The sequence below is a fragment of the Pararge aegeria genome, chromosome 27, assembly GCF_905163445.1.
Source record: "Pararge aegeria chromosome 27, ilParAegt1.1, whole genome shotgun sequence".
In the NCBI taxonomy this organism is placed as follows: Eukaryota; Metazoa; Arthropoda; class Insecta; order Lepidoptera; family Nymphalidae; genus Pararge; species Pararge aegeria.
In genome coordinates this window covers 4,290,293-4,316,037 of record NC_053206.1, presented here as the reverse complement: position 1 = coordinate 4,316,037, position 25,745 = coordinate 4,290,293, and the positions used below count along the sequence as shown (strand labels likewise).

General features: G+C 37.2%; 1 protein-coding gene across 1 annotated transcript; it reads left to right on the top strand.

Moving 5' to 3' along the window:
* Positions 1-34: 34 nt before the first annotated feature.
* On the top strand, positions 35-22,063 carry LOC120635804 (zinc finger protein interacting with ribonucleoprotein K-like). Its single transcript, XM_039906965.1, has 10 exons — positions 35-381; positions 6,798-6,935; positions 9,029-9,472; positions 10,063-10,169; positions 13,169-13,279; positions 15,352-15,561; positions 17,479-17,580; positions 18,800-18,917; positions 21,027-21,131; positions 21,808-22,063. The coding sequence occupies exons 1-10, from the start codon at positions 256-258 to the stop codon at positions 22,060-22,062; spliced, it is 1,716 nt and encodes a 571-aa protein (XP_039762899.1). The 5' UTR covers positions 35-255; the 3' UTR covers position 22,063.
* The last annotated feature ends 3,682 nt before the right edge of the window (positions 22,064-25,745 follow it).

The following is a 25,745-nucleotide window of genomic DNA, read 5'->3' as shown; positions in this document are numbered from 1 at the left end:
ACAAATGTCAGTTGAGCAAATAATGAGGTTATTATCGTAGCAGCGATAGCGAAGAGAAAGTAAATCAAAACAATACAAGTATTTTTAAAAAGGACAGTTATTCCTACATCATCCACCGTAGAAGTGATTACAGTGTTTGTGATAATAACCTTTCTATATTAATGTTAGGTAGCTTTTTAGCCCTTATGTTGTATGGATGATATGCTTAAAATTATTTAAGCTTCTTCAATTGTATCATAACATAGAGTCTACGTTATGAAGCTGAAAGACATCTGCTGTGCCTGTTTAAGTATAGAAAGGAGGTTAACGCCGCTGAATTGCATTGATGATGGCGCAAATAAACTGTTTTGTTTACTTTCAAACGACTCCGACGCCTACCAGGTATGTTTATGTTAAATAACCACAACTGCCCATGGAATTTAGCTTTTGGCGCTGTACTCAAATAATTTACTTGAAAATACAAGCATTTTCCCAACTTTGTCACGAATTTATTAATTTATAAGAAATGTAACGCCAAAAAAACAAGATGCTTAAAAGAGCAGTTAAGGCCCATTATATTGTCAACGACTATTAATAGCATGTATATACTTACTCATTTATTGTATGTTATAGTATTTAAATATGTAAGTGTTGTTATTATATATATTAGTTTATTTTTATGTGTATTTATTAATTATATTATTTACTTTTGATCTATTTGTGTACACTAGTTTATGTATTAGCATGTAGTTATTCACATGTATGTATTTTAATATTTGGACCACCAGCAGTCTATTCTCCTCTTCTTTTTTTTCCAAATTCAAAGGTTGCCCGGCAGAGATCGCTATTAAGGGATAAGGCTGCCATTTGTATTACTACTTCTTCCGATATGTTTCTGTTTTTATTATATTTTATATATGTTAATGTTGTGGTATACAAATAAAGAGTTTAATAATAATAATGCTTGGTTACTCAGTCAAAAGCTGAATGGATATGAAATTTGACATAAATAGTTGTCATAGAACACACTTGTGTCCTAAAGCAAACTCAAAGAATCCATAAATCAAAAGAAGAAGAAAAATAATAGAACTATTTATGTCAAATGTCATCCCCTATTACAGGGGTTCTCAAACTTATTTCGATAGTGGTGTACTTACAAGTTAAGAAATTTGTGGCTACACCTTAACCTAGCTATTTAAAATAGATAAGTACTTGTTAAATAAGCAGATGGGTGCTAAAAGCAAAACATCCTTATTATTTGATATAAAATAAAATAAAATGGCCAATAGCCTTTATTCTCTCACTAAATAAATTTTTGCTTATACACTACTAGTTACTAAATTGATTATTTAATTATGTGATACTTATTCCGAAAAATATCATAAAACTTTGTAACTTGAGCATGCTTAGTCAGGCTGTCCTTGGACATAGGCCTCCTCTAGAATTCTCCAGTGTGCTCTGTCACTGGCTGCACCGTCCTTTTGGCAAGTCATCTTCCCACCTTTTTTGTGTCCATCGGTTTTTCCTCTTGCCATCACTAATGTACCAAGATATAATATCTATTGTCCATTTTTCTTTTGTGGATCTAACCACATGGCCAGTCCGACACCATTTTAGCCTCTTACTCTTTCTGGGGACATCTGTTACTCCTGTAGCCTTCCTAATTTTCCTTAGATTCCACTTGTCTTTCGGCTTAATATTCAACATGCTCCTTTCCATTCCATGTTGGCCTACTTTGAGCTTCTGTTGGTGAGCTTTTGTCACTCTCCTTAAGAGAGGATTGAGAGAATGCACATGTTACACACCTTGGATTTGGTTGGCATTGGAATTATTATGTAATAACCCCATGATAAATAATAAATTTTAACAAAGAGAAAAATAAAACTACGTATATAGTTACTCATAACTTCAAAAAGATAAAATCTTCAAGCTTCAGTTACACTCCCTTCCCCCTAGGATGCAATAAAAAATAGGTTATACTATTTCTTGTATTAACCCCACATTTCTATCATCAGTTCCAGTATCTGTAGCCAGAAAACTGGACAATAACATTTATAATAAAAGTCAACCTTGCTTTTCAAACTTCTGCAGTATAAAAATTTATAATATATGCATATTTTATATGTTTTCATTTAACTATAAACAGACAGACAATTAAATATTAGGTAATTTTTGTAGAAATAAACACTGTTACAAAGCTGACTTGTCACATCAGGTCGATTCGCCAGTTTGCTATACTTGCAGCCTTCCTTCACCTCTCTTTGGTGCCAGCCACCAAATATAACTCACCTCTAGTTTAGCCTAGATATAATAATCTACAGTCAAAGCTCTTTATTTATGGGGGAAATGTTCTATACCATACAGATCAATGGGATATATAAACCATCAACCCGTATTGAAGCAGCATGGTAGGTTATGCTTAAGCCCAGTATTGTCTCCAGGCCTATACCCAAATAGGTGTTAATTGACTGGTGATGATGATGATAATGGAAAACTAAAATACTTGGAATTATTTATTTCCTTTTAATATTAAAAAAAAAGTTAAGTTTAGTTTATTAACAGTTTTTACTGAATGAGGTACCTAAATAGTATATCTTGGGTATATTTCTTCAATCTTTCGATTGCTAAAAAACATATTTACTGTTTTAGCATTATAACTTCATTTCCATATAACTCAATTTAACAGAGATTTTTTTTTTAAATCACATTTTTTGTCAGAGAACAATCACTTTAACCAGAGAGTTAAATTTATCAATGAATATAAGTTAGTAACTAATTTGCCCTTTAAAAAACTTAGTTCTGTTTTATTACATTTTTATAAAGAAATCAAACTCAGTTGTTTTAATTCAGCTTTTTTAAAGTTTAATTTCACCTTTTCAGTGCTGGTTGGGGCTTTGAATGAGTGAATATGGAGCTTTGACTGTATAAAATTGTTGTCAATGAGTCTATCTTATGCTAAGCACAGTCTCCAACGTCAGATGATAATCTAAAGCTAATACTTTTGGGTAGACAGGCTAAACAAACTTTTGCTGTATACAAGCAAGTTGTTTATTTGAAAACTAGGAAATAATATAACAGTTTATTTTAATAAACTACTAAATACAAATAAAATTTACACAAAAAAATAATGGAAGTAGAAAATCAATCACAGTCCAGCAGTGCTGAAGATTTTGACACAGAAGAATCTACTTACATTATTGTGAAAAAAGGGGGATCAAGGCAATGTGACAATGATGAAAATATCATACACCAAGATTTTGAAGAAGAAGAATGTACAAAAACATTTGTGGATGTAGGAAAACTTATACCAATAACTACTCATAGTGTGGGCATAAGAAACCAAGATTTTCATAAAGAAGAATCTACTTATTGTCTCATAAAAGATAAAGAATTCCCAACACAACCATCTAGCAATGAGGACCACAATTATACAGAATTGCAATCTAGTGATGGCATGATAAACCAAAATTTTGATGCAGAAGAATCTCCCATAAGAGAAGAATTAGTACCACTGCAGCCACCTGCTTGTAGCTTGGACTTTAAAGCCAAACCAAATGAACAGAAACTAAGAAGAAGAATTAAAGTAACAAATAAGCAAGTTAAGAACCTAGGTGTGATCATAAAACGTACAGATGGACTTAGAGTTACCAAAGAACTAGCTTCAATTATACGTGAGAGGTTACGCAATCACATTCTGAATGCGATCAGAAATGAAGTTGATAGTGATAAACTAAATTTTCATAAATCTGGTTTGGTAGATAAAGGATATTTTCTGGTTACATCTATGAATGTGCAGTCAAGAGACTGGCTATTGTCTTGCGATTTAGGTTATTACGATAATGTTGCTATAAAACTATATAGGTGGAATAGAGTTAAATCTAATAGAAGACTAAAAGTATTCTACTACAATACTCACATCAAAATCTAGTCCAAAAAAGTAAGCGTAGCTTGTGTTATGGGTACTAAGATGACTGATGAATTATTTTATGAAGTCAAAGTCAAAGTCAAAAATATCATTATTCAAGTAGGCCCATAGGTGGCACTTTTGATGCGTACATAAGAATTACACGGTAGTGAGATGATGGCGATAACCACATTCGTAAACTTAAAACTAAAGCTACGAGGGTGTCAAACGCGTCCCGGTCTAAGAAGAAGCCCACAACAAACATAGCCGGGTGTTTTTTTTTTTTGTTATCACCATCTCACAATGTCATTTTAAATTACTAGAAGAGCAACCTGGTTAGAGCAATAATTTACACCCAAGCTTTTTTATCGTTTACGTAGTCCTTTATACTATAATAGGACTTTTCTATAAGCTTACTTTTAATACAAACTTTGAACTTTTTGAGAGACATCTCCAAGATGACTATTGGTAGTTTATTGAATAATATACATTAATACTTATAATGATTTTAAACTAAGATTTTGGTGGTTAATAAACATTTCTTAAATATAGTTCAACGGGTACATGCCATAATATTTTTGCATGTTGCATGGATCGTGGTCACGACGGGACTGCGTAGGTACGAGATGTCAAGTCCAAAAATACTATCGTGGTTTGTATTAGTTGAACTATATTCAAGAAATACTTATAATATACAGATATACACCCAGACACTGAAAAACATTCATGATCATCTCACAAACATTTTCCAGTTGTGGGAATCGAACACACGGCCTTGGAAAGCAGAAAAAGCAGAAGGACTCAGAAAGCAGGGTCGCGGCCCAATGCGCCAATCGGCCGTCTAACAGTAATCCCCAATTTAAAGTCGAAATTATAAGCTTTATAAAATTTACTTACGCCCTAAATTAATAATTAATCTACAGGTACATACCACGACAATATTTTTGGCCTTGACATCTCGTACCTACGCAGTCCCGTCGTGAAACAAAACTGGAAAATGTTTTGTGTGATGAACATGAATGTTTTTCAGTGTCTGGGTGTTTATCTATCTTAATATATATAAATCTCCTGTCACGATGTTTGTCCGCGATGGACTCCTAAACTACTTAACCGATTTTAAATTAAATTGGCACACCGTGAGCAGTCTGGTCCAACTTAAGAGATAGGATAGCTTAGATCTTTAAGTAAAGTCACAATTTTATTTTATTGCAAATTATTTGTCTATAATTAATTTACAGTCACATGTTATATGTATATACAACTATACTCATTTAAGGCTTAGCGATACTGAATACTTTAAAAAAAAAATCAAACGCAGACGAAGTCGCGGGCAACAGCTAGTATATTATAAGTATTTATGTATGTTATTCATGAAAAATATTCATCAGCTATCTCAGTACCCATAACACAAGCTACGCTTACTTTGGGGCTAGAAGACGATGTCTGTGTTGTCGTAGTATATTTATTTATGTATAAGTAGGTACACATAAATAAATAGAATGATTAAAAAACAAAAACCCATCTGTTATTTACCCACCTCATAATATTTTACTTATCACTAGCAGTTCTCTGCGATTTTGCTGCGTACAACTTATGTTAGTAATTATATGAATTAAAATTCATCCAGGTTAGTAAATTAAAATATTTACAAACACAAATAAGAAAATAAGATACTAGGAAACTTCTGTTACGGGAATATGGCCGAAAAAAACGACCCAACGCGTCACATTGCCCGCCCGTTGATCAATTCCTAAAAGTGCTACAGTGATGTTAAATAGACCATAGCGTTTCTCACAAATCGTTTATCCTTATCATTTATTTTTTTGTCTTTGTCGATAAGACTATCGTAGAAAAGGAAGGGCAGATTTTGACAGGAGTTTTAACAATGATCCGCCATCTAAATTAAAAAGCCACAGCACCGGCCCAAACATAAAAATTTACAAAAACATCCCGGAACATATAAAAGAAAAAGAAAGTATATTTACAAAATCCTTAAAACATAACTTTCCAGCAAGTTATGTTTTAAGCTTATTATAAAATGAACGACTTCCTAAATGAGAATGAGTTCGTGTCTGAACCTGGTTACAGCGCCCTCACAGGGTTCCATTTCAAATGTAAACATAAAATATTAGATTGTCATTCTTTTTTGTATATGACGGCGCGTCAAAGTTTAGAGTAAATACGGCCTGTCAAAGCACTAGCGGAGCGTCGCGTTTATGGTAGCGGGGAAAAGGATCGCCATCTTGGTTTTCTCGAGAGGCGGGAAGAACCGGCGCGCCGTTTTGCGACGAATCGCTGTTTGTTAACTTAAACAAATTACTTTATGATAGTCTTTATTGAAATACTGATAATTAGTAATATAGAATAATTATTACTGTGATATAACACATACTAGAGGAATATAATAATTTTGTGCTTGTACTGACTTGTGTTGTTATTTTAAAAGAAGAGTTGTTAATTTACAATGAGTTCAGTAATGAGTTTAAAAGAAGGCCCTTCTGCGCTTTTATATATATAATAATTATGTAATTTATATGTCATTGTAATGGACTTGTAATTGAATAAATAACTGAATATATATATATATTTTTATTTGTGTATATTTTGTTTATGTATTCGTATATAGTTATTCGAATGTAGGTTTATAATAATTTTACACCACCTATTTGTTCTCGCTCTTGTTGTCCTAATCCTAAGGTTGCCTGGCAGAGATCGCTTTTAAGCGATAAGGCCGCCTTTTTATTCTACTCCAGTTTTTGTGTTTCTCTCTATCCGTCCTTTATTTTCCTTACTGTGTAGTGGTGTTATCTTCTCCCACAGCTTAACAAACTCTCAGAGCAATGTCAAAGTCAATATCAAATATTTCTTAATTCAAATAGATGGCACTTATAAATTAACATAAAACTAATTACAGGCGATGTTTAACAAGGAGTCAACGCACCAGTACATTTGCTGGGAGTGCGGCGCTTTGCTCAGGCGGCTGTACAGCTTCCGCCAACAGGTGTTGGTTGCGCAGACGCAGCTGGTGGATATACTCGACGACACACACGATGTGAGTTCATCATCGGGGTGCCTATTGACTATTGTGAGATTTTCTACCTGCGTAACGGTAACTTTAAGTTAACTGCGATTTGTGCTTAATCAAAGAAGCGCCATCTAGTTAAAATACAGAGAAACATGGTTGTAAATAGCGCCATCTAGGTAAAGTACTAGTAGACAGTGTTGGCAACAGCGTCATTTAGTTAAAATACTGGGAAACAGTGTTGTAAATAGCGCCATCTAGTTAGAATACTTGGAAACCGTTTTGTAAATAGCGTATTCCAGTTTAAGTACTAGGAAACAGTGTTGTCAACAGCGTCATTCAGACAAAGTACTAGGACACTGTGTTTTCAACAGCGTCATCTAGTTAAAATACTTTGAAACGTTGTTGTAAATAGCGTATTCTATTTCAAATACTGGGAAACGGCGTTGTCACTAGACGACGCTCTTTCTTTTACCAATCCTACTTACTAATATTATAAATGCGGAAGTTTGTAAGGATGGATGGATTTATGTTTGTTACTCTTGCACGCAAAAACTACTAAACCAATTTGACTGAAATTTGGAATGGTGTGGGGTGTAGTCCACTTTGTGGATCGATGATAAATAATCATGCTAGAGATTGATAAGTGGACTGTATTTCCTATGATAATAATTGGTAATGATATGTAAATTATATAATAATGACCAAAGCATTTAAAGCTTTAGGTTTCATTATACGTGTTAGTAAACCATTCAAAAAAATGAAAACCATCAAAATCCTCTACTGTTCACTGGTCCGTAGTCAACTAGAGTATGCTTGCCAAATATGGAATCCTGCGTATCACATTTATATCAATAAATTAGAAAGTATTCAAAAGAAATTTATTAGATTCCTTAAGCACAAATTTCACCTTCCTAAAACTTCCTACGAAATATCATGTTCGGATTTACACCTTGTACCCCTTCATACACGTAGAAACATTGCCGACGTTTGTCTCTTACTTAACATTATTAGAGGGTCAATAGATAGTCCGGAATTACTTACTAAGTTAGATTTATTCGTACCCTCGCGATTACCTAGGCATAAAAAGATTCTGCACGTACCCTTAACTAAAACTAAGAATAGATTTAATTACTTTATAATCCGTGTCTCTCGCCTTCTTAATTCTGTTTACAATGACCCCGAAATTGACTTATTTTATGGTAATATGAATAGTGTACGTCGCAACTTAGTAGATAAACTGTTGCATGCTAGGTAAACTTAACACTTTGTTTTAGTTTGCTGCGTTTTTGCTGGGTTCTATCAGGTACCCTTGTTTATATAAGACTTATCTGTGGAAACCTGTTATTAGTTTTAAGTCAATCAATCTGTGAACTAGTTAGTATCTACAACTGTTGGTTTTCCAATTAAAGAAAAAATAAAAATAAAATAAAAATATATAATGATATTGTTAATGAGTACGCGTCGAGTGGAAGCCCGAAGTGCACTGTCATAGTTATGGCCACGCGGCTCGACGATTGCGTAAACTGCTGACGGCGCAGTGTTCGGTACACGCAGTGGCCCGAACATGCTCCCGACCGCGAGATGAGAGGTGCAATGATAACAATAAAATTGGAATGACAATGATAATGATTAAGCAATTAACAAAACACATGTACTGATGATTAATATTTTTTTATGATTCTTAACTAAACCATAGGATGTTCTTCATAGACACAAAACCGAACGCGGCGACGTGGCCAGATAGAATTTACGCTGGATTAACACATAGGCTGCTCTATAAACAACGCAATTAATCATTTTAGCACTCGCTGTTATATTTAGATACGCGGCAAGACTCGTATAAAAGTGACGGCTCAGTTGAAAGAATTAACTTACGCATTGTTTTTTTCTTCTTCCTATAAACAGAGTTACAATTCGCAGCAACTTGTTGTCCTGTGCCCATCAACCTGAGACGTAGGTTTTAAGCCTCTTGCACCGGCAACCAAGCCTTTCATACAGAAACACAGCGAGGCTACTTGGCGGTTATACTTTTCCGGGCGAGCTCTGTCACAAAAAGTTCTACTGCTACTAAAATTGAAATAGATTACGTAACACTTGCATAAATAGCTATTTTTTTACAGATAGACTCAAATAAGGAATGCTTATCAAAACTGTCGTACAACTATAAGAGATCATTAGATAAGGAATTAGTTTATAATGAAGTTAACAAAGAAAGCGACGATGAAGATGATATGAAAAACGATGAAATACCTGAAGTAGATGTGAAAACCGAAGGCGATGCGTTTTCAGACTTACCCTGTGCAGAGAATGAAAATATTATCAAAGAGGAAAGCAAAAATAATGAAAACGACATGAAACAAGAATTCAAGATCAAAGATGGCGGAGAAAATGGTTGTTACACAGTAGCGATCGCGAAAGATGAGACAACAGAATGCATACCTAGGAGAAGGATGTTAAAGAGAAACGTTAATGTGACAGCTAAACGGAAAACTTCAGCAAAAGCTACTAAAAATAATTTAAAAAGAGTCAAACAATTAGAGGAAAATAATAAAGTAACCAAACAGGTGAGTTTTTACGAATATGATATATATCTGTAAAAAAAGACAGACGCTATCGGTGCATTGTCTCTTTTTGCCTGAGAGTAAAAAGGACGGATAGATTTTATCCAATTTTTTATTTAAGGTAAAATAACATTTTAGTTTATGTAAACTAACTTAAGTTACTTGCCAAAAAAATGGCGCTTTGAAAGCGGCAACCAACGCATGCAGAAAAGCAAGCGTCGGCTACTTCAAAGACTCGGTTCTTATTGTAATCTCGGAGCGTCTCGCGCTACAAATATTTTACTGAATCGTGTAAAGTTAATAATCGTGTCCACTAATTTTTTTTCTTAAACTTGTATTATAATGGTAACATCTTTTCAATAATTTTTAGTGTAAAGTTTGTTTTAAAAATTGAAAAAACCAGATACGATAAAATAAATAAAAACTATGATTTTTATGAATACATTAAAGTTATTTTAATATCATTTAGTTTTTTTTTTCTTTATAGTAATAAAAGATGGACAGATAGAGTCTGTTTAATAAATAGCTTCTGCAACAGCCAGGCGATCGACGAATTTATATAGGTTTTACAGATCTATTAAATTATTATTCAGGTCACAAAATCACCAGCTGCCCCGAAACCAAGATGTCCGCGAAAAGTCCAAAGCAGACAGAAAGCAGAGCCAACCTATCCATGCACAGAGTGTGGCCAGATTTTCGCGTGAGTATAAAGTGTAAGTTTGCCCGGTGGGAGAATTCGGCCGTGTCTAGGTACCATCTTAACCACAAAGACGTTCCAGTGCGATCTCGCGTAGAAACCGATTAGAATGCGTTTAATATTCATCAGTCAGTTAAATACTTATTTAAGTTTTCCATTTTTTTCTTTTTAAATTGTCACCGGAGATAGCAACGATAATGCTGTATACACCTATACCTATTTTCTACTAATAATTTCAAATCACATTGTGAGATGGTGATAACAAAAAAAAAAAAACACCCGGCTAAGTTTGTTGTGGGCTTCTTTTTAGACCAGGACGCGTTTGGTACCCTCGTAGCTTTAGTTTTAAGTTTACGAATGTGGTTATCGCCATCATCTTACCGTGTTATTCTTATGTACGCATCAAAAGTGCCACCTATGGGCCTACTGGAATAAATATATTTTTGACTTTGACTTTGACTTTTGACTTTATAATTGATTATTGTAATGGCACTGGACAGAATTGGTAATTCTAACATATATATATATTTTTTTTAATGAATGTAGTTACAATTAGTTGCTGGTGTGTCTTATGAATAAATAAATAAATCAGTCATCTTTGTGCACATAACACAAGTTACGCTTACTTTAGGGCTAGATGGCGATGTGTGTATTGTCGTAATGTCTCCGAGAGGAAAGCGTTTACTAAAGTACTGTAGGGAAGATCCGCTAGGCGTAAACAATATTAGATTTTTTGATTTTCGGCTGTACACTTGCCACCTGCACGGCTAGCTAGGCAGGAGAGAATTATCTCCCTGGTGATAGTATAAAAATGTATCTTCTCCCACAGCTTTATCACCTTATCTTCGTAACTTTATCCCTTTTCAGGTGATATAATCGGGTGATATAATTTTTGTCTCTTCACCGTGCTGGCACTGCAGGGCTAGAACAGGCATGACGGATATAATTAACATGTCCACTTGCTATAGCACTGGAGCAAGGAATATGAGAAGTTCACCCCCGTTTAATGTTACACATATATTATTTGGATGTTATTTCCACTTGTGCGTAGGGATGTGAAAAAATAATCGATTATGGAAATAATAGATTAAAAATCGATTTTAATACGTGATTTTACTTTTATGAATAATTGTTTTTTTTATAATCATTCAATCAATTATTACGGATTTTTCATATTTAACCCCCCAACATTAAGTTTGCTTTTTGTGGCCCAAAACCCAGAACCCAGAACGCGAACTGACAATCAATACTATGGAGGGTAGAGGTAAGGAGGATCATCTGTGTATATGAAAAAGTGTCGTCAAAATGTATTAAATTAGGATGGCGCCACATTTGCATCAAGGTAACTCTTAAAAGAAGCGCCAAACCAAATATCGTTAGAGTAGGCTTGAAAAATAAACAAGGAAGTAAGGTTGGTTATATTTACCACAATATTTTGTACAACGTAAGTTGTTGAAATTCTCAATAATTAACTACTTTAGTCGATAATGACATTAATTTTTTTAACTCGGCATACTTCAATTCATCTACGATTGCTACATTCATACCATACCCTGTGCATCCACCAGCGCCATTGTGGAGGATTTTTGAACTGTTATTTAGCGCATACAACTGGACACTTTTTCAACTTTTCTCCCATATAAGATGACTCTCCTCACCTCTACCCTCCATAATCAATACCCTCCATAATATTACATTAACGCCATCTATGCATCTATGATGGCATTCCTTCTGTGCTTTTCAAACAGTTCAGTTTGATCAAACCGTAGATCGAGTCAACGAACTGCACCAACATTTGGTTGATATGCCAACCAAATGTTGGTGAAACTTCATTTTTCAAACGAGCTGTTATTTCTGAACTCGTTGCCTACGGATTTTTAGTTTTTGAATATTATCAAAATTAAGCTTAATTTGCTATACTCCGCGAAAAGCAGGAGAATCTGTGTGAGAATCTGTGTGAGTGTGAGAACTTTACAATGAATAATTGTTTAACAATTATTCATTGTAAAGTCAACATCTCCTGATGATGCTCCGGTTTCGGAGCGAAACGTGCGTAGAGGGTATATTGCCGAAGATCTGTTTGGTGTGGGGTATAAGGATTGAAGAAATTATAAATTACACCACACAGATTCTCCTGCTTTTCGCGGAGTATAGCAAATTAAGCTTAATTTTGATAATATATCATGGATTTCCGCAAAGTAACGCCTGCTTCTATCCAATAGTTTTTGAATAATTTAATTTACTTTTATTTATTAGAATAATTTAATTGTGTTGATTTATGTGAAAAAGATTTTAATTTCAACTTTTTAGCATTTGATTGTTTTTAAAACTTTAATTTGTGTCGATTATATAAGAACTTACTATTTATGTTGTTCAAAACGAGTAATGTAACAAAATCGATTATTTATAAATTGATTTTTCTCGGTATGTAGAATGTCCGATTAATTAAAAATCGATTTTTTTATGTACAATGCCCTACTTGTGCGTCAGTGATCTGGGAGTTGATGAAGCTGTTGGTTGGGAGAAGTTAGCTTTTTATCCTTTCCCCGGGAAGATAAGTGTCTCCTGCCCATGCTATCCGTGCTGCGAGGGCCCGGACCTATGTTTGGTTCGACGTGATTGGCCGTGGCGCCCTCTTATACAACTGGGAAAAAATCTCTTTAGCGCGATTTACAGTTCACTTAAGTACCACTAACGCCATCTAGTGCTATCGCGGGTCAACATTGCGTTTGCTTTATTGTTGTAATGTTAAAAATTAATATTAAAATGTTAATTGTTGATTTTGGAAAAGAGCAACTGCGAGTTTCTTGCCGGCTTCTTCTCGGTAGTATCTGCGTTCCGAACCGGTGGTGGAGTCACTACAAACAGACAGACTTGACGTTTCAAAAGTGCTTTTATTAGGCCTCCTTGAAATAAATGTATTTTGAATTTTTACGGTAATTTTTTTTTTCTATTTATTTGTATGGAGTGCTACAGGTGTTACGATGTCCGTTTGTTCACAGTACTTACACCAGGCGGTATGAACACGTCATGAAACATCACAAGGAGGGATACCAGTGCTCGACTTGCGGGAAGAAGTTCCACATAAAGAAGTCATTTCTGAGGCACGAACGGTCAGTATAAGGGCACCCATTCACAGGCTGGTCGCATATTTTATTAATTAATATGTTACGCACTTTTCAAACGCACTCACACACACACACACAATGTAATAAAAAAAAACAATCAAATCATTGTAATTAATTTAATATATATATTTGTTTTTTATCTTTTACTACCTGTTGCCCGCGACTTCGTCTGCGTTTGATTTTGTTTTAGATGTGGCATTAAATTTAGTTATAGTTCTAAAAAAAATTTAAAGTATTCATTATCGCTAAGCTTTGAATGAGAATGCCGCTGTCCGCTGAGGAGTTCTGTCCTCTATCTCCAACCACATTCATCAGATCGACACAAAGTTTGGGCAAAATTAAACACATATTATAACCTCTATAGTAGAAAAATAATTAATTAAATCGGTTATAATTTGTCGGAGCTATGGTGTTAAATCGTCAAACACTTCCATCCCCTCTCCCAGAGGAATCCAGCTTAATGTCGGAATAAAAAGTATCCTATATTACTTCTTACACTTCCAAGAATATGTGTACAAAGTTTCATGAGGATCGGTTGAGTAGTTTTTGCGTGAAAGCGTAACAAACAAACTTACATTGACATTTATAATATTAAAGTAGGGATGTATTGCGATGATTGTATTTGCCTAATTTCACGTTGTTGTAATGGGTCCGAAGGAAGGTGGCGACACTCGTAACACAAGTTACCTTAGTGCGAGTGTTTAAGTACACCTTTGTGCACAAATCAATAGAGTATCACTGTGTCCATTAGGAGATTCCTGCTGTATACATTTTTATATCTATCTCTATATATATAAAAGAGAAAGTGTGTGGGTATGTTCCGTATAAGCTCGGCTGGACCGATTTCAATGAAACTTTCAGGGAATCTCCGGATTGACCTTGCGAGTAATCCTGTAAAGTTTGGTGACGATTTGAGCACTCCTATTTTTGAACTGTCAAACTGTCAAATACAGCTTTTATTTACTATGATGATATTCTATTGTTGGGTGTACATGGGTGTAGATAATGATCTTCAACCGCTCGAGAAGAGAATAGAAGAGAATGATTTAATATATTATGAGACTTAAATTAAAAATTTAATGATTTAAGTTTATTGTTTAAATAAAATAAAGCAAAATCCAGCCCGGCGAAGCGGGCTGGGTGCGCTAGTATGAAATAAATAAATTATTATTATTATATATATCGAATGCAGATTGGGGAGCTGGCGTAATAGTCTTGTTGAGGGTCCGGGTTCAATTCCCGCTTGAGGTAATGGGGTTATTTTCAATAGTAATAATAGATTTTTTTTTTGCCACTTCCCTGGCGCAACGGTGAGTGCTGTGAATTTAAGTACGAGATCCCGGGTTCGATTCCCGTCAGGGGGCGGTTTGGTAATTTATAATTACTGAATTTTCTCTGGTCTGGTCTGGTGGGAGGCTTAGGCCGTGGCTAGTTACCACCCTACCGACAAAGACGTGCGGCTAAGCAATTTAGTGCTCCGGTGCGATGTCGCGTAGAAACCGATTAGGGGTTTTCCCACTTTCCTCATTTTACGGTAAACGTTTTTTTTTGTGTATAGACAAGACCTTGAATGCAATCTCACCTGATGGCCAGTGATGATGCAGCCTAAGGTGGAGAGCGCTTGCCTAGAAGATGCCTATTCACTCTTAATTTGTAGGTACTCATATTGTAGGTACTGGAAGGGCATTCCAGATCTTTGCGGAGCGAATCACAAACGAACGTCCGTGGTGTATCAACCACGTAGGGATGCAGATCCTTACAGTGCCTCACGGTTCGATGGTAAAAAGGTGGGGAGGGGGGGGGGGGAGTAGATCAAACAGCTATTGAGCACCCTCTCCGAAATATATGTTCTAGAATACCGAAAGGCAGGCAACCTTGCGCCGATGCTCCAAACTCTAAAGCTTTTTTTATTGGCTAGGCCACCGATGAGTTTAGCACATTAGAGGTAAAATACACGACTAATATTGAAGTTTTTCATGCTTCAATATCAGTCGTGTACACGGATTCTGTATTTTCTTAATTCTGTGCTGTCAGTCACATGTCCCCATTTGTTGCAGTGTACACATCGCAAAAACTCTACCCCGCGAGAAGTGTGCGGTGTGCGACGCGATGGTGCGCTGCGACCTGGTCCAAGACCACGCGCTCAGGCACGCGAGCAAAGACAGGGGCACGTACGAGTGCGTCCCGTGCGAGAAGAAGTTTGCCAACAAAAATTCGTACCGGAAACACATGACCGAGGCAAAGGCCCATCTCGCACCGGACACAGAGTGAGTATTTTAGCTTTTTAAATAAAGAAAGGGGCAAGATGACTAATTTTGAAAAACTGCCCTATTATGTCCGGAAGTATACAAACGTATAAATAAAGACCGATATAATACTTCAGAGGCTATAGAGGTACATTAAAATAAACATAGCATATGTTTTCATAGTCACAGAATTAAGAAAATGCAGATTCCCCATTCAGCCATTCTTGCATTATTTAAACACAATGTTCAAAACAAAGAAGACGCCCCGAGTACGTCCCTTCACATACGTGGAATGTTGCTAGCTCACAAACTTTCCCATTTTCCTCGTTTTACGTTAAACGTTTAGATCATTAGACTTTATGCTAATCGTTTTTGAGTAAACCGTTGCCAAAGTTTTTACTGAAAGAAATCGGATACAGCCCTAACATCACATGCAAAAGTAAAATCAAGCGACTCCCGTCACGTTACGCACGTGTCGGTCTTTTATCTTCAATAGGGTTGTCACAAGTAAACACTTAGATTGTTCTGAATTCGTTTGTATGGAAAAAATTAAAATGCTTCTTTGGATTCAGTATTTAGTATTAGATTTTCACAGGGTTATATTCCTTATGAAATATACTTATGCGTTCCTCAATATTATTTCGTAATTCTGTTACACGTTGTATATTTTTGAAGTGTTTAACTAAAATGTACAAAAATGTATTTATATAGACGTTTTATCTACGTGTAAGTTACCTCATTGGTTGCAATGCTTCAGAGGAAAAGATCGTTCTATTTACACGCTTTATATTAGCTTCACTTGTATGTTTGTTAGTAACCGACTTCTTTGGGCGCGATTTTGACCCACTTTAAACGGCTGATTTCTTTCAAACTTTGTAGACATATCGAGGACCGATGACAATACACTAATCTCAAAAGATTATTCAAATTTTCACTATAAAAAAATAAGATTTTTTACTAATTACTACAGCGCCATCTAGACCCAAATGTAAAAAACCTATGGCGTTCGCGTACCTAACAAATTCCACAGAAAACATTAAGCTACTAGTTGGTAGAGGGCGTTAGCTGTTACTTTATAATGGCCTGTTTTAAATAATAATTAGAACTTGCATTTCGAGAGACGGGCACACTGAATAAAAAAAAAAATATTTTATCTCTTTAATGGTGGATGGGTTACCGATTAATTTTGCTCTAATAAAAATAATAGATCAAGAAAAACTACAAATATCGCTATTATGAATAAACTAAAAGAAAGAAATTAGTTTAGTTTTTTATACCAAGCGTGTTTTTTTAGTTTGTTTGAACTATTTAATTATTTAAACTACTCGACAAATATTAGTTAACTATGTAATAGTTAACCACTAAACCACTGTGTTGTGGATTTTCATACAAATTTTGCCGGCCGCTACTCGCATATATTTGGCAGTACAGAAATTTCTATTTGTCTCGCAAAATGTTGTAAAAGTATTGCTCCAAGCATGTTTGAAAACAAAAGATGACATTCCGAGTCCAAGGCCGTGGGTTCGATTCCCACAACTGGAAAATGTTACATGAATATTTTTCAGTGCCTGGGTGTTTATATGCATATTATGAGTGTTTATGTATATTATTCTTAAAAATATTCATCAGTCATCTTAGTACCCCTAACACAAGCTACGCTTACTTTGGCACTAGATGGCGATGTGTGTATTGTCTTAGTAAATTTATTTATTCATTATAATTTTTGCTATTTATGCAACATTTCCAGAAATCTCGAAAAATCGCTTCTTTTCTCTTTACGAAGCATACCGATTCGAAGATGTACATACCAGGTAGCGTTAATGATTTTTTATGATTCGACCCTGATAATTTCATAGGGTGCTCGTTGGGTTGTTGCGTAACAGTTGCATAAATAGCTATTAATCAATTCCTACAATAATGGTGTGCTTTTTTCGACAGGAAAAAGTACGAGTGCGAGACGTGTCACAAATCGTTTCCGACACTTATGCTGTACAACTGTCACATGAGATATACGAAGAGGCACGCCGTGCGAGCAGCAGTGTGAGTATAAATGAATCTTTTTTTTCATCATCATCATCGTATCAACTCACTACCGGCGCACTCCAGTTCTCCTCTCACAATGTGAAGCCTTAGTCCACCACATTGACCCAGTGCGGATTGGTGGACTTCACACCCACATAACCACCTAACCTTTTTTTTTTATCGCATGGAAATAGAATACTTAGAATAGAATACTTTATTGGGCACAAAGAAACAAGTACAATTATAATGGTATACAAAAAGACCCATTAGTTATTTTAGTTAGTTTGTTAGTTAGAAATGCATCCCTGATGGAGTCGGTGCGGTCAGAACTGTGCAGCCTCCAGCAGGGTATGTGGGAATCACTGGCTGGTAAAACATCAGCCAGAATACCCACTAAAACCCAGCGGAGCCCAAGTTGTGGCGTCAAAGGATCGCGGTCGCATGCAACTTTGACGCACCGGCGCGCTCGCCGAAGGAACGCAATTCCGGACCCGGGATGCCGTCTGGTCCAGGTACCGTCTTCTTAGACCGGAGGCGGCCAAGAATACGTCCATCTCGTCTCCAGCGGGACAGAACCGCTATCGACCAGTGGGGTGGATCCCCTTTTGGCCTCAGGCTCCGGGGAGGACATCGTTGAGGGGGACGTGTCCTTGGGAGTCCGGGAAGAGTCCCTCGACGACACGCCGCGATCACCCCGGCTGGAGGGGTTGCCGGAGGCCCCTGGTTACGGAGCTTATTAATAAATAATAATAAATAAATAAATAAATAAATATACTACGACAATACACACACCGCCATCTAGTCTCAAAGTAAGCGTAGCTTGTGTTATGGGTACTATTAGATAACTGATGAATATATATATATTATTTATGAATAATATAAATAAATACTTATAATATACATATAAACACCCAGACACTGAAAAACATTCATGTTCATCGCAGAAACATTTTCCAGTTGTGGGAATCGAACCCACGGCCTTGGACTCAGTAAGCAGGGTCGCTGCCCACTGCGCCAGGCAGCATACATATTTTTTGCAATGCGAAAAGGGCGTCCCCAGGGGTCTCTACTACTCAGGCCCTCCAGGTACCTCCCGGAGGTCCAACCAACCTAACCTAACCATCCAAACAACCTATACACTTAAAATTCGTCATAGAGTTAGAAGAAACGTCGGAGAGTAATTTAGCTTCAAAATCACATGCAAATTAAAATGGTGTGTATCTTTTTACGTTTTCAGCTACCGATACAAGTGCTCTATGTGCGACAAGAGTTATAGGAATCCCGCGGCGTTGCGCGACCACGTCAACTACGTTCACATGGGCAAGACGCAACACAAATGCACTGAGTGCGATAAGGTGAGACTTTTACAATACGTAAGTTTATAGAAAAGTCCTATTATAGTATGAGGGACTACGTAATCGTTAAAAAAGCTTGGGTGAGAATTATTGCTCTAACCGGGTTGCTCTTCTAATAATTTTAAATGACAATGTGAGATGGTGATAACAAAAAAAAACACCCGGCTAAGTTTGTTGTGGTTTTCTTCTTAGACCAGGACGCGTTTGGAACCCTCGTAGCTTTACTTTTAAGTTGACGAATTTATTTATCGCCATCATCTCACTACCGTGTACTTCTCATGTGATGTACGCATCAAAAGTGCCACCTATGGGCCTACTTGAATAAAGATATTTTTGACTTTGACTTTGACTTTGTCATCATCATCATATCAACCCATTGCCGGCCCACAACTAGGGGGGGGGCTGTGTGGACCACCACGCTGGCCCAGTGCGGATTGGTGGACTCCACAGTCCACACACCTTTAAGAACATTCTAGAGAACTCAGGCATGAAGGTTTCCTGAAGATGTTTTCCTTCGCCGTTGAAGAAGGTGATATTTTAATTACTTAAAACGCACATAGCTTAGAAAAGTTAGAAAAGCGTGTTGGGATTCGAACTCTGCCCCGGAAAGTTAGTCGAGATCCTACTCACTGGAAATAAAATTTACATTAAAAAGTTACAGAAATATTGTTTACTTTATAAGAAAAGTAAGAAAAATTTACTTTTTTTTGTTATTCCTTGACTGCAATCTCAGCTGGTGTTAACACCGCATTTTAGGGCAGTGCTTTTGTGCATGTATGAAGTGCACGCCACTGCCTGATATAGGTATATTTTCAGGGATGTGCACGTATAAGTGTTGATGCAGTCTAAAATGGTATCGGGCTAACCTGTTAGGGAGTGTGGTAGTCATATCCCTAATCGGTTTCTGGGAGGTTGTCAAAAACTGGTGATGCTTGAAGTAGAAATCTTACACATTGCCCACGGACTGTGACGTGCACTGGGTTTCTCACCAGGGTATGCATACAGCGGGAAAATTGCATAAACGGCAATAATCCTCCCCTACAGTTGTATATAAATTTTAGGGTAGGCAGTGCTTTTGTGCATGTATGAAGTGCACGCCACTGCCCTCGTATATAGGTATATTTTCAGGGCCTAGAGAGTCCGCAATGCGTCGCACGCCACACTTTAGGGTAGGCAATGCTTTTGTGCATGTATGAAGTGCACGCCACTGCCCTCGTATATAGGTATATTTTCAGGGCCTAGAGAGACCGCAATGCGTCGCACGCCACACTTTAGGGTAGGCAGTGCTTTTGTACATGTATGAAGTGCACGCCACTGCCCTCGTATATAGGTATATATTCAGGGCCTAGAGAGTCCGCAATGCGTCGCACGCCACACTTTAGGGTAGGCAATGCTTTTGTGCATGTATGAAGTGCACGCCACTGCCCTCGTATATAGGTATATTTTCAGGGCCTAGAGAGACCGCAATGCGTCGCACGCCACACTTTAGGGTAGGCAGTGCTTTTGTACATGTATGAAGTGCACGCCACTGCCCTCGTATATAGGTATATATTCAGGGCCTAGAGAGTCCGCAATGCGTCGCACGCCACACTTTAGGGTAGGCAATGCTTTTGTGCATGTATGAAGTGCACGCCACTGCCCTCGTATATAGGTATATTTTCAGGGCCTAGAGAGTCCGCAATGCGTCGCACGCCACACTTTAGGGTAGGCAATGCTTTTGTGCATGTATGAAGTGCACGCCACTGCCCTCGTATATAGGTATATTTTCAGGGCCTAGAGAGACCGCAATGCGTCGCACGCCACACTTTAGGGTAGGCAGTGCTTTTGTGCATGTATGAAGTGCACGCCACTGCCCTCGTATATAGGTATATTTTCAGGGCCTAGAGAGTCCGCAATGCGTCGCACGCCACACTTTAGGGTAGGCAATGCTTTTGTGCATGTATGAAGTGCACGCCACTGCCCTCGTATATAGGTATATTTTCAGGGCCTAGAGAGACCGCAATGCGTCGCACGCCACACTTTAGGGTAGGCAGTGCTTTTGTGCATGTATGAAGTGCACGCCACTGCCCTCGTATATAGGTATATTTTCAGGGATTGTTATATTTTCAGGCCCTAGCGAGTCCGCAATGCGTCGCACGCCACATGAAGCTATTCCACGGCGGGTACAAATATCCAAAGAACAAACTTTGCGATACGTGCGGAAAGGCCTTCTCGGTAAGAGTTTGTACTGTTAACTATATTAAAAACGAACATAATGTACGTGCGTGCGTGCTAATATGTGTGTTTGTGTGTGCGTGTGAATATGCCTGCGTATGGCATCGTGTTTCCCGAACGTATGATTTGGATTTCGATTTTTTCGGGAGTGTTAGAGTATGTCTGATGAAATCCAAGATGGCAGCTGATAGCCGATTACGTGTTGTTTCACAACTCGAACGAACGCTTATCAAATTAGAAGGCTCGACTAGTGGAATACTATACACTATGATACATTTCCAATCCAAGATGGCCACCAATACAAAATGGCGAATGACTTGTTTTTTCACAATGTTGTCGATATATGGGTATCAAAACTTTACTAGTAGAATGTAGGTACACTATATGGCAAGTTTTTTAAATTTCATAAACTTAAATATTGCATTACCTTATTTTTTACTAGCTGTTGCCCGCGACTTCGTCTGCGTTTGATTTTGTTTTTTGATGTGGCATTCAATTTAGTTTTAGTTCTAAAAAAATTTGAGCTGCGCTGAGCCTTAAATGAGGGGTTTGCTGCTGTCCGCTGAGGAGTTCTGTCCTCTATCTCCAACCACACACATCATATCTATACAAAGTTTGGGCAAAATTAAATACATATTATAACCTCTTTTTTTTTATGTTGATTTTTTAATTTCAGTCAAAGAAAGAACTACGGGAGCACGAGTCAGTTCACACTGGCGAACGTCCGTTGAAGTGCGACGTGTGTGGAGACACCTTTAGGCAGAGCGGCGCTTTGTACACACACAAGCGTAGAGTCCATAAAGTTCCGGTGAAGCCTTCTGTTGAACTGGTGACCGAACCGGACGAGACCGTTGAACGACTGATAAAGAACTGTGAACTGAACGAAGCTGATCTTGTTATTAATAGGGTAATAAAGGATATAAAAGATTGAATCTACGCGTTTTATTTTACTACTTCCCGTTACAATTATGTAAACAAATATGTATGAACGCTTTATAAGTGCCTGTGATAGGCCTACATGAATAAAGAAATTTTTAATTTTGAATTTACTGGATCCAAGTGTTACGGCGAATGAGTAGTTGCTTTGTTAGGATGTTGTTATCTGTGGAATCTGCCTTCCGAACTGGTGATTGAGTCACTACAAACGTACAGATTTGACGTTTCAATTGTATATAAAGGTTATTTGAAATAAATGTTGTGTTTTGAAAAACGATATTTGGTGTCAAAATACGAAAATACCGGACTTTGTGGGATCTGCTGACCGAACCGGACGAGACTGTCGAACGGTTGATATTGAACTGTAACTATAATAAGGTCGTCAAAAATATGAATGTTCGTGTGAACCACCATTTTGAACTTCTTTTTCCAGGACAAAAACAGCCTATGTTACACTCCGTCTAACTAACTCTATGCCAAATATCAAGTCAATCGGTTGCTAAATTAGAGCGGAGACTTCTTTGGGCCTGGTGACCGAACCGGACGACACTGTAAAACGACTGATATTCGACGGCCGATTGGCGCATTGGGCAGCGACCCGGCTTTGTGAGTCCAAGGCATCACAACTGGACAATGTTTGTGTGATGAACATGAATGGTTTTCAGTGTCTGGGTTGCTGCATATTAAAAGTATTTATATGTATGATCAGCTGTCTCAGTACCCATAACACAAGCTACGCTTACTTTGGGGCTAGATGGCGATGTGTGTATTGATATAGTGTGTATTATTATTTACTAGCTGACCCGTGCAACTTTGTTGCACCAAATCGGTTATTACCAGAAAACACAAATAAAATTACATTTTCTAAAAATGAATCCTAGCTAGATCGATTTATCGCTCCCGAAACCGTATGTATGCTAAATTTCATAAACATCGTTGGAGGCGATTCCGAGACTTCAATTATATATATACAAGAATTGCTCGTTTAAAGATATAAGATTATTTTTGCTATAAACAACATTTCCAAAAATCTCGAATAAAATGCTTCTTTAAATAAAAATAATATTTATTATTGCAGAAATATTAGGTATAGGTACATTTTTAACACCAATTGCTCGTCAGTCGTCAATGCATGATTACATGACCACCAGGCCTATTATGTATCTCGGTTGACAACAAATTTAGAAAGACACTGTGGAATGTTGCCACCAAATAACCCTTCGAATCGAACCCACGGCCTTGGTCAAGCTGGATCACTGCTCGATCCAGAAGTCAAATACCAAGTTCTTATGATTTATTTAAACACGTGTTCTTAGCATCTACCTATGTAGCTTTTATACCATTGTTGCTTAGCGACTAGAAACAAGCGGTAAATATTTAATTTCCCTACACAATTACTATGAAATCGATCGCTTTAGGCCTTTAGGGTAGAACTGCACTGACTTTTAAATATTTAAACGCTAGAGACGAAATGTTTTACCCTTAGCTAAGCATTTGTTGAGCAGGTCGTTATTGCATTCGAGATAAATTAAAAGCAGCTAAAATTATGACGCTGCATAATCAATATATATTTGAAAATTTAATTTATGTACGTAAAAATATAACAAATTTTAAAAAGAAAGTGGACTGTAACAATATTAATATTAGAAGTAAAAATAAACTTGTAGTGCAGTTTACTAGGTTGCATAAAATTAGAAATTCATTTAAGGGTAATTGTATATCTTTTTATAACAAATTACCAGATGAAATCCTTGAGATGTCTCTCAATAAGTTCAAAGTTTATATAAAACGTAAGCTTATAGAGAAATCCTATTATAGTATTAAGGATTACATGTATGATAAAAAAGCTTTGGTATGAATTGCTGTAACTTCATAGCTCAAGATTAACAAGACTGTGAGATGGTGATAACAAAAACAAAAAACCTGGCTAAGTTTGTTGTGGGCTCTTCTTAGACCAGGGCGCGTTTGGAACCCTCCTAGCTTTAGTTTTAAGTTAACGAATGCAGTTATCACCATCACTAACATAAGTGTAACATGTTAAATGTATGAACGCTTCATAAGTGCCTGTAATAAGGTCTACATGAATAAAATATATTTGAATTCGATGTTGAACGTCGTTGATTCAAAGGGGGCCGTAAGTCTTGCTTTTCGCCTCAAGATCATCCGGAGTAAGACGAAAGCTATGATTGTCGATCGCATAATCAACAACTTGCCAGAATTTTCCAAAATAGCAAACTGTGAAGCCATCCAATCATACGTCTATTTGGGCGCGTTGGTCTCGAACAATGGAGGTTGCGTAAATGAAATTAAGCGACGCATGGCTATATCAAGGTCCGCTATAGATAAGTTGCAGAAAATGTGGAGGACCAAATATAACCAAAGCCACGAAAATCCGGCTAGTTAGAGCGCTTGCGTTCCCCATATTCCTCTATGCTTCAGAAACGTGGACCATGCAAGAGAGTGAGAAGAAGAAAATAGACGTTCTTGAGATGAGTTGCTGGAGAAGAATGTTAAGAATACCTTGGAATGCATTCCGGACCAACATGTCCGTTCTTGAAGAACTCGGCATCACACAACGTCTATCCTCCATCGTACAGGCTCGTATTCTCGCTTTCTTTGGTCACGTATCAAGAAGAGACAATGACTCCATTAAACATCTGGTTGTCCAAGGAAGAATCGAGGGCACCAGATCACGCGAAAGATCGCCCATGAGATGGGCCGACCAAATAAAGGCTGTAGAAGCTGGCCCAAGAGCTGCTGTGAGTGTGAAAGAAAGCCAGAGAAGAGTGGCGACGGATGGTCAAGCGTGCCACAACATTTAAGTGACGACCACGATCGCTCTGACAATAGCGAACCGACTGAAAAGAAGAGGCATTTGTTGGGTTAGATTTTAAGTGGCCAACGGCACTGGTGACGGCTGGTCAAATACAGCTGTCAAAGAGTAAACAATAAATAAATATACTGCGCCAATACACACAACGCCATTTAGCCCCAAAGTAAGCGTAACTTGTGTTATGGGTACTAGGACAGCTGATGAATATTTTTATAAATATAATACACATAAATACTTATAGTATGCAGCCACTAAGCACTGAAAAACAACCATGTTCATCACTCACACACTTTCCAGTAGCGAGAATTGAACCCACGTCCTTGGACAAGCTAGGTCACTGCGCTATCCGGCTGTGAAATACCAAGTTCTTATGATTTATTTAAACACGTGTTCATATACTTAGCAACTATCTATGTAGCTTTTATACCTTCGTTGCTTAGCGACTAGAAACAAGCGGTAAATATTTAATTTCCCTACACAATTGCTATGAAATCGATCGCTTTAGGCCTTAAGGGTAGAAGTGCACTGACTTTTTAATATTTAACCGCTAGAGACGAAATGTTTTACCCTTAGGTAGTCTTAGGCGAAATCACAATTGCAATCGGAATCGTATTCAATATCGTAGTCGCAATCAGAATTGCAATCGGAATCGTTATCAATATCGTAGTCACAATCGCAATCGTAATTGATGTAATATTCGATATTAAAATCGATATCGTAGTCGCAATCGCAGTTGCAATCGGAATTGTAATCGATTTAATAATCTATATTGAAATCGATACCTAGAATCGATATTAAAATCGATATCGTAGTCGCAATCACAATTGCAATCGGAATCGATATTA

Bases quoted from the DNA above. Each gene is read 5' to 3' on its own strand.
- LOC120635804 (XM_039906965.1), top strand. From the start codon at position 256: ATGAAGCTGAAAGACATCTGCTGTGCCTGTTTAAGTATAGAAAGGAGG. The intron at 9,473-10,062 runs GTGAGTTTTTAC...ATTATTATTCAG, and splicing joins ATAATAAAGTAACCAAACAG to GTCACAAAATCACCAGCTGC. The intron at 21,132-21,807 runs GTAAGAGTTTGT...TTTTAATTTCAG, and splicing joins CGTGCGGAAAGGCCTTCTCG to TCAAAGAAAGAACTACGGGA.